At 37.3% G+C, this 10,360-nt stretch overlaps 1 protein-coding gene across 1 annotated transcript; it reads left to right on the forward strand.

Annotated features, from left to right (window-relative positions):
* The first annotated feature begins 5,516 nt into the window (after positions 1 to 5,516).
* Positions 5,517 to 10,318, forward strand: LOC116308959 (enhancer of rudimentary homolog). Its single transcript, XM_031719472.2, has 3 exons — positions 5,517 to 5,605; positions 6,920 to 7,007; positions 9,950 to 10,318. Exons 1-3 carry the CDS (start codon positions 5,528 to 5,530, stop codon positions 10,159 to 10,161), a joined length of 378 nt encoding a protein of 125 aa, XP_031575332.1. The 5' UTR covers positions 5,517 to 5,527; the 3' UTR covers positions 10,162 to 10,318.
* Positions 10,319 to 10,360: the final 42 nt, after the last annotated feature.

Consider the following 10,360-nt stretch of genomic DNA (forward strand, 5'->3'; position numbering starts at 1 on the left):
ACATTATATTGATCCTGTTACGTGTAAACAGAACGTTCCTTTTTTACAGTTATGTGTTAATGGTATGTTTTGGTCAAAAGTTTTAGCCGGTTTAAAATTCTTCCGGTACCGTGTAAACGCAATAAAATAGTTCGAGTACTTGAGGTCGGGTGTTCTAGTATAAGATGTTACATACCGAGAAAGCATTTCTTCGCCTTTAACTCCAAGGCAATAGGGTCTTGTAATGAAACACTATCTTTTTGAAATGCTAACAGCTGCAGCACAAGCAACTTTATCTGTCTTGATGCCATTTTACAAAATTGTAAAGTTTGGTGAAGATATTTCAAAATTCAGTGAATGTCTACGTTTTTGAACCTTGCAATTTTACGGGGTTCGTGCAGGTGCTTGAAAAGTCCTTGAATTTTTAGATATGATACAAATTCAAGAACTCATGAAACCACCTTGAATACTCCTTAAAAGATGAAGAAAATTCTGCCAATGCTGTGAGGTTTGAAAATGAAATAATAAAATGATTCAAAACAGTAAAAAATAACCGTTTTCGAATCAGTCACGTATCGCTTTGTTCCCAAGTTACAGACACATGATACTTCGGGTTGTGGTTAGTCTCATTTCAGTGTGCAAATATTCAAAAATACCAACGCCGTAAAGAATGCACAACTTCAAACACTTTGAAAGTTGATGGACTTAGAATGGATACATAAATATTCAGTCCAAATAATTCCATACGAAATTGTCGGATTGGAAGGAGCACAAGAAAAAATTAAACTTAGGCAAATGTTCTGAATGTACGGAGCCCTGGAGGAGCCATGCACTGAATTGTTTTTGCAGACTGAAATCCCCACATTTTTGCATAGGAATTTCATGCATTTTTTTTAAATCCACACTTTTTAAAAAATCCCCACTTTTTTTAAAAATCCCAACTTTTTGGCCCTTCCAGGGCTCCGTATGAATGTCCTTGAAAATTCCTTTAGTTATTACTCTTGGTTGATCTATCTAGCAAGCGCAATCCATCATGTGACAGGCGTTCCTCGTAGTGTTCGTAGTGTTTTGGTTTCGGCCGATCCGAATGGCTTACGATCGTGTAAGGAAGGGAATGACGAATCAATAACGAGTGTAATAGGAGGGACACTGGTGAAAAACGCACTGCGCACGCTCGGAGATGGCGTTTCATAACGAAGGGCAACTTATATTTTTGATGCCGGTGTTTTGATTGTTTTACAAAATCGCAAAACTTTAAAAAAAATACTTAAAACTTGAGGTTGTCCTTTTCGCAATAGCAAGATAATTTCGATTGTGATACACTGCTGATTTATGCAAAAAAAAAAAAAAAAAAACGTTTATACAAAGCAAAAATCATCTTTGAAAATACCGCCACTCGCGGCCCGACGTCGACATCCAGCATGGCTAATTTGCAGATAATCACATGGTCGGATTCTATGTAAAGAAATCCAAAAATATCTGTAAAATTCCAAAACGAATATTTAAAAAATAGCCCTGTCGGTTAAAAGAAAACCTACCCTTAGATGTGATCAATTGTTATTGTGCGCGGCATGTTTGAGAATTTAAATATATTTCAAAAGAGTCCCAAAACGTTTGCCATTTAGCAGGATTTCCTGAGAATCCTTTAGCGTCAATTTGGGAAGTTTTGGCCCTTGCATTTGGCTTGATTTGGCCTTTGATGAATCACTTTCCACGTTTCCACTTTGTGCTCCGAGACACGTCTCGATTTTTGCTAAGCATCTATAAACAGTTTCGCAAAACTCACCCGATTCCTCTATTTCCTTCTCGATTTCTTCTTCCTTGACAGCTTCGAGGATTTGTTCGTCCAATTTCTTTATAATTTCAACCTTTTCTGTCAGGGAGGATTTTAAACCCAATAAATGTTCTCTTTGGCTTGGCGAACCTTCGTACTCTTCACATACTTTATTGACTTGCGCGATCACCTTGTTTACGTATCCTTTGTGACCTCCACGTATTTCTTTGCTTTTCCTAACTCCATTTTGGATTTCTTGCTTCTCTTGTAGTCCGGCCTTGTTCTTATTCCTGTAATCCGGCTCGAAGGACCATGTTTGAGAATTTAAATAGATCACTATAATCGTATTGAACTCGCTGGTGACTTTACTTTGAATTTCTCAATTTGATAACTACACTCCGATTGATATGAGTTCCGAAGGATTAAAACTTCAATTTCCTTGACTTGATAGCTATACTCGATTTTAAAACTGGACTCCGATATGAAACTTATACTCCGTTAAATGACTATATTTCGTTTGAATGCTCAATGGCTATACTTTCCTTTCTCGTTCCTTCCTCGACTTCCATTCCGATTCTGACTTCTTACAACATATTCATACATGTCACGTGACTCTACGTTTTGACCATTAATTAGCATATCCCGCGAATACGCAACACACGCCATTTTTTTCTCCCAACGCATGCGCAGTGCGTTTTTCACCAGTGTCAATGGTAGGGGAGTGAAACGTTGGAAATTTTATCGTCATACGCTCGTAGCTACGGTGGCCGAGAGCGGACATAAAAAAGTCAAAGTCAAAAATGTCAAAAGTTCAAAAGTCAAAGTGATTTAGGACCATATTACAAAGCCGTGAGTTTGTCTTTTTGATCAATTTCCTCTTGTTATTTTGTCACAAGACATTTTAACATTTCGTCTCAAGCGACTTTGTCGTCCAGCATTTTGTCATGAAAGACTTTCACTTTTGAAATTTCTCCGTTTGGCCTCCGACATTTTGTCGACGATTTGTGAAACGGCCAAAAGCAAAACAGCGAAAAGTCAAACTCAGATTGAAAGCTCCCAGGCGTTCTTCGTAATAAACAAAGGTAACCCACACTATAAAGTTCGCGTATACAAGCAAGATCATTCATAACCATTCATAATCATTTCTTGCGAGTTTAGTAAACTCTGTCCGCTGATTGGTTAGGAGTATATTTACAATATGGCGGCCGCTGCTGCACATAGCGAAAGCGGGCCGTAGCTGTTGTATTCCTTAGTTTTACGCTCGACGAGGAGCCTGGAATAAAAAACAGATCACCTAAAAACCCTAAGACAGAGTCAGAATGGGAGAGCTTCCTCTATTGCCTTTTCTAAGGCCTTTTTGTCTTCGCAACCCGTTTTCCATAAACATGTGAAGTTCTGAAGACTTGAAATGAGTTCCGTCTTCTTTTCTTCGGTCAGTCTTTTATCGAAATTGATCTCGGAATCTTCACTGTCCGAAGACTTTGCCGGCGAAATCTCCCATAGGTCCGCCATGTTTGTCTAGATTCAAGGGAACACGTTCTGCCCTAGCGTTTCCCTCGCGTAAGTTTGGACTTTGATCGGACCAGGAAAAGTGACTCCTCGCGACCAATCAGCAGCGAGATCTTTTTAAAATGTTGCGTGACACGTTGTGTGTTTGATGAAAAACGAGCAACAAAAACCAAACATGTTGCGCAAAGTTGACTGGCGCTCTACTTCGTGCAACAACTTTTTGAACTCGCAACAAATGATTTTGCTAAAGGTTTGGGGTGAAAAGCGCGCAAAAGTGATTTTCAACTTGCAACAAAACAATGCTGTGCGACAAGTTGCATGATTTTGTGTCACGTATTTCGCCGCCTTAAAACAAGTCCATAGATCCATTTGTTCCGTTCCCCCCCGCCCCCCCAACACCTCATTCGTATTTCAGAAACCCATTCCAACTACAGTAATACCCCATACTTTAATTATCCCAAAACTCATTTCTAATTTCTCATTCTCCCTTTCTTACCTCTACCAATTCTTATTCTTCTCCTTTCAACTCCAAAAAAAGCCAAACCTTATTTCCCAATACAGTGATCATGCATAACAGAAGCTCCTGGGTTTCTCAAATCCTTGCCCAAAACTTAAACCCCAAAACTTAACCCCCAAACCTAACAGAGGCCGAAATGGACAAGGCATTTCTGTTATGAGAGAGAAAATGAATGTTTTTACAGACTAAGCTAGACATCAGTTTTTTAATTACTATTTCTTATCGTATGAAAACAAGATAAAGAACGATCAATTAGTTATTGAAAATATCGATATAAGATTTCAGTAAGGCTGCCATCACGCACGAGTTTAGATGATGGTATGCTTTGAATTTACAAGTAAACTACTTAGCTCCTCCCATTAGCATGTACACCTATGGTTACGCCCTACACACTCTTTACCCCTTTGCCTAGTTATTTTAGCACTATTCTTTTAAATCTTATGATACATATATTCCTCGTAGACCTTTCTATACATTTACCATATATTCACATATTATCCTTGGTTTAAGTTATGTTTAGTTCTATGATTTTCACTCGTATTATTCTTAATAAGATATCACACTCAGGAATTTACTATTTCCATTAGCCAATCAAGGCACAGCGATAATATCATATTGATTGTAGAATGACACCTGTCATGAAGTTATTATAAATAGAGCTCATGTAATTAGTTTTAGTCAGAGTGAAGAGAAAGTGGAATAAAGATCCCGAGTAGCTCTACCGAGAGCGGTCCATCCCATAACATTTCTATCAAAAACTCATACATTACCAGCCTATTCTCATTCACGGTTATATGCAGATGTTGCTTACATTGATAACAAAGAAAGACGCTTTTTCATACACTCATATATCATTTCCTAGGTTTATAAATATTTAGGGTTTCTGGATATACGTATGTTCAAGGACAGGTCTTATTTCAGTTTCGTTTGGGAGGTATCTCTCGGGGGAGGGTCGTGATATTTAAAGCCGCCAAGCCCAAAGGGACGGCAGGAAATTTCATTCCTATTGCTGGGCAGGGTCACATCATTTTTGGCGCTAGATTTCAAATCTCACCAGTCCTTTATTAGTACTGGCTCTGAACTGTACTGAACTACGAAGTTACAGGCGGTCTTATTTATACGTACTTCAATCCGCAAAGGTAGCAAGCTACTACGCACCAAAAGCTTTGGTTAATCCTTGTTGGTGTGACAACTAATCAGTTTCAATTAAAGAAAAGGATGACAATGCCTGAAAACAAGCACCAAAAGAGATGAAATTCGCATACTAACAAAATGCTTTACAGAAAAAAGTTACTATATTCTGTCTGTGAAATTGCGGATATTAACAGGTAAAATAGATTTTAAAGTGGCAAAATTACTGCTAATATGATTTGATTTGCCGTTTTGTTTTATTTTACATTCCTACCATAAAGTTAACCCAGGCACTTGTAAAGCTGAACTATCTATTGACCCTAGCTGGCAGGTGTAACTAGGGTTACCCTGCCTGATTTGTAAAGCGGTCTTTACCCTTCCCTCCTCGTAAAGAGGCCCTTAGATACCCCTTTGGCATAGAGATGGACCGTTAGAAAATTGAGTGGAAGGTTACAGAAATCTCGGGTTCAAGTCCTGTTCTAAGCCTGAATTTCCTTCAAGCTTCAAGTACTTAACAGCAGCACTGGCCGTATTTACACTAATATCAAGAGTGAGTATTACAATGATTGGGCTTCCTGTGCTGTATTTTAATAGCCAGCAGCACTGCTCATCAACGCATGCTCAGTAGTATTCTTTGTTCGCCATTATTTTGCCTTCAAATTGTACATTTTGACTTCAGCTTTTCATGGAAAATGGTGAGTATTTTAGACTTCTTACTCTATGAGACTATGAAATCTTACAAAGTCCTTAGGCAGGATGTAAAAGTTCCCAACAAAAAGGTATTTTTGTTGCTTTTTTTTGTCTCAGCTTGCCCATGATCTTCAGTTACGTGTAACAGTTGACTAAGCTGACCGGATTGATATTTCTTTATTTTATATAATGCTATTTGTATGATATATAAGCTTGGTGATGTTGGCATGAATACATCATTATTGGCAATATGTATTTTGAAATATACTTTGATAAAATATCTTTGAACGATTTTGCTCGAGCGTGTGTATGTCCTTTCATCGAATATGAACATGCATGATAGCTCACATGTAGCCCAAGCTAGGTTTCTTTGCTTTCATGTTATAAGAAAATATATGGCGATACTTAAAAACTTAAAAAAGGTCAAAATGTGAAATCAAATAAAGAAATCTTAGATTAGCTTTGCCAAATCCTAACATGTGCTTAGCATATGAAATTTAGTAGCTTTTGTAAGCTGAATAGCATATTCTTCATCAGAGCCCCTTAATTGAACTGATTTGTTTATTACAAAACCAAAACAAGGATTTCTATAGGACATCAATTATGGGTCTGGGAACTATTATTTTCAAAACACTCTCCCAGATTGCAAATCACAACCTAGAATAAATAGATTCTTCACTTCTTAAAGTGCTTGCACTCATTTTGTGACCACTTTTAAACATGTTGTGAGATTGATGTTGGGTAGCCCCAATTAGTATGTCCATTCTGTAAAAGTTTTGCAAGTAAATAAATAATACCTCCACATTTGTGCCTTTATAATTAACTAATGATACATTAACTAATGATACATTACGACCGCAGTACAAATATATATTGCATTTATATATAATATATATTCTCATACGCATATACACCTTTCCTATCGGGCTGATAAATCCAACTAACGGCACAGGCAAAATGTTGTCCTAATTCAGACAATATGTCATTCCCTAGAGTATTCTTTTTTGTTTAACGGTTGCGCTCAGTTGCACATGAGAAGACACATGAATATGGATGCAACTCCAATGAAGAATCTAATTCTCAAGGGAATGACATGTGGTCTGAAATGGGACAACATTACGCCAAAGCCAAGGAGGTCAATTAGGTTTGTTTGATGTGTTGTTTTCTCCTGTGCTATGAGAGTATTCTCCAGGTTCTCCGGGTGAAAAATATGAAGCATCTTGGTCTGTCAACAATGTTTAGTCAAAATGTTGAGTCAATTTTTGGTTGAATTATGGCTTCTTGAAGTTACTTACTTACTTATTATTTTATTTTGACAGTCTCATACAATATTGCTTGTCCAGCCTGGAAGTCGGCCTGAAACAAGAACCTATTCTGACTATGAAACACAAGATGAATGCATGGAAGGTATTATTATTATTTTTATGCTGTGTTTTAACTAAAATTGGTAACTTTTGAGTTGGTTTTTCATTGTTTGATCACGCCACTCTCCTGTCCGTCCATACATATGTATGTACGTACATACTACCAACATCTGTGTACACACCACAGGGTTCCCACATGATTTCAAAGCGAAACTCACAAATGCACAAAAAACATCGCTTTAGGACAAATTTAAGGCCAAGAATGACAACATAGAACATTTTTATGTAGTAACAGATGTATCAAGAAGTATTCTTCAAGAATTAAAGTGTTTTTTTTTATTCAAACAATCGTATATATTTTTACTTTCTACAGGGTTCGTGCTACTCCATTAACTCCTTGAATTTAAATCATGTTTTCAAGCGCACTTGAAAAACACTTCAGTTTTATGATTTTAGCAAAATTCCTTGAATACTCCTTGAATTTTAAGTGGATTTCTTAGCACCCACTTGTCTAGAAAAACCAGTTTCTTTCCCCTCCAGTGGACAAACAAAAAAATGTTCTCTAAATAGTTTTAATGTTTCTATAGATAATTTATTTCAAAAATTGTGTGGTTCAAAAACATAGAACATAAAAGCTGAGACCGTAATGGCAAATGGGAAATGACATAATGATATTATAATTTATTCATTTGCACCATCCATGCAGTCAGTTTAGAATGCCAAACGCGTATTAGAAACAGTGGATGATGCCACAGGTCGCCAGTCACAGCATGCATCTAATTAACGTACTTCCCATGTGCCATTTCGGTCTCAGCTTTTATGTTCTATGTTTCTGAACCGGACAACGATTCTTCAATTGACTGTATACCATCACACTATGTAATGTGCTGATACAACACACGAATACATACTGGTACATAACGGCTGCACTAATATACCAGCACACCATGCAACACAAGATACAACACTATGATACATTAAATATAGAACTATAAACCGATAGACTGATACAACAATATACCAATACATTGATACAACGTTGTTTTGTAAGTTTTTCTGATTCAGGAAACGGATAGTTTATGATATTATGCCTTTTCCGCAGGTGCATTATAGAAGAATTAGTTTTTATTGATATATCTTTCATAAATGCACCATTTTACATTAAGAAATAAGCTAAAATACATAGAGATTACTTCATGGTTAGTAAGCGGGTACGGTTTTTATTCACGAGTTATGAAGAATCAAACGAACGAGCGAGTCTTCGAGCGAGTGAGTTTGATTCTCACAACGAGTGAATAAAAACCGTACAAGCGAACTAAGCATGATGTAATTTATTTATTTTATAAGTACTGAGATATTACGAGTAAAGATTTTTTGAACTTGGAGTTGAGAGAAAAATTTATTGAACCTCGAACAATTGGTTAACTGAAATAGAAATGTCTATAGTGTGATAAACTTGTAAATATAAGTATACTTAGATCAGATTTGTGTACTTGTTCAATATTAAAGTGAAAAGCAATCAAAAAATAACCTAATGACTAATATACGAAAAATATAATACTTCCTTTTCCTTTCTGTTTGAGTTCTCGCTTTGATTGCAAAGCTTTTCGTGTCTGTTCAAAGTCAGCGTCTTTGATGATGCTCACCACATAATTTAAAAACCAGCTATAAAAGCCTGTAAAGAGCTTGGTTCGTAGTTTTCGTTGGCTGGTTCTTTCTTACGGACACCGAGGACGAATTCGCTGAGGTATTCGTTGAGTTCTTTCGCAGGAATCTGTTCTATAGCACTCGTCTCTCCTTTCGTTTGTAAAAATTCCCTTGGGAGTGCCACATCGTTCTTTGACTTTTTTCTAGTGTTTTCGTTTTCCTGGCTCTTGATAAACTCAGTGATTGAGTCGATTTGAGCAAATCTTGAGCAACAACCTTCCATGTTTAGAATTTTTGACAACAAACACTCAAAAGCAAGCTGACACTTTCTGTATGAATTGTGGGAAATCTCGATATGATTTTTTTCACTAGTGAAAAATATCATATAGCCAATCATAGTGCTGATACGATGTTCTTCACTAGTGAAGAAAAACGTATAGCCGATTTTTATCAAATAGCTTGCGAACATGTAAATCTCAGTACTTATATAATAAAAATAGACACAAGTTACATTAGGGAACGTACCCAGGTTACAAAAGGGAGCTCCAAGTTACCTACCTACCTACCTACCTACCTACCTACCTACCTACCTACCTACCTACCTACCTACCTACCTACCTACCTACCTACCTACCTACCTACCCAACTGCCCAACTGCCCAACTGCCCAACTGCCCAACTACCTGCCCAACTACCCAACTACCTACCCAACTACCTACCTACCTACCCAACTACCTACCTACCTACCTACCTACCTACCTACCTACCTACCTACCTACCTACCTACCTACCTACCTACCTACCTACCTACCTACCTACCTACCTACCTACCTACCTACCTACCCAACTACCTACCTACCTATCTACCTACCTACCCAACTACCTACCTACCTACCTACAAAAATGGAGTGGGGACGTGTCGCAGCGACATGTATCAGAGACGTAATTGAAACGTCCACTCAAGGTGGGACTGTCCCAACAAAAGGTAGCATCAACCAAAACACAACATTTAAACACTCAGCTGCTACATGTCTCCGCTACATCTCCCTGCTACAATTCCACTCGTGTGTACAGATCCTGATTTTCTTGCTGATACCTTTTTCTGGGACTTTCATATCAATGATGATAAGCAATTATTCGACAAGGTTGAGCAAAACATCGTGATTTGTTAGTGCCGATTGAGCAATTATTGCAGATGCCTAAGGTAGAGGCTTAAAATTGCTTTGGATGTTATGACAAATCACGATATTTTGTGATAATGCAAAGTAGTTTTCTGACAACTCAGAGAAGCAAGAAATCATTGAATACTTGAGTTTATTTTTTGTTTCTTTTACAACAGGAGTCTGCAAAATATTTGAAGAGCATCTGAAGCGAAATAACCCAAGTACCCCATCCATTACTTACGATATTAGCCAACTGTTTGATTTCATCGACGAATTGACTGATCTTAGCTGTTTAGTGTGTACTTCAGACAAAATGTATGCACCTCATAACAAAGAGTGGATTAAACAGCAAATTTATATCATGCTCCGTAAACAGGCTGGCAAATGAGCGTTAAAACTTACCTGTTGTATCAGCAGCTGCAGGATATTTTCCCCTAGTTTCTGATTATAATACTTCACATTCGCAGTTGATTTCATTTATTTTTCATATAATTGGAAGCTGTAAGTTCTTTGAAGTATGCATGCAATAAAATAATCGACTAGTTTTTCTGTTTGTAAGATTGAATGGTGACAGAGTTACAGGAACA

The sequence above is a fragment of the Actinia tenebrosa genome, unplaced genomic scaffold (assembly GCF_029948245.1).
Source record: "Actinia tenebrosa isolate PJP-AT-01 unplaced genomic scaffold, QUT_ActTen_1.0 PGA_scaffold8__29_contigs__length_14323225, whole genome shotgun sequence".
Taxonomy (NCBI): domain Eukaryota; kingdom Metazoa; phylum Cnidaria; class Anthozoa; order Actiniaria; family Actiniidae; genus Actinia; species Actinia tenebrosa.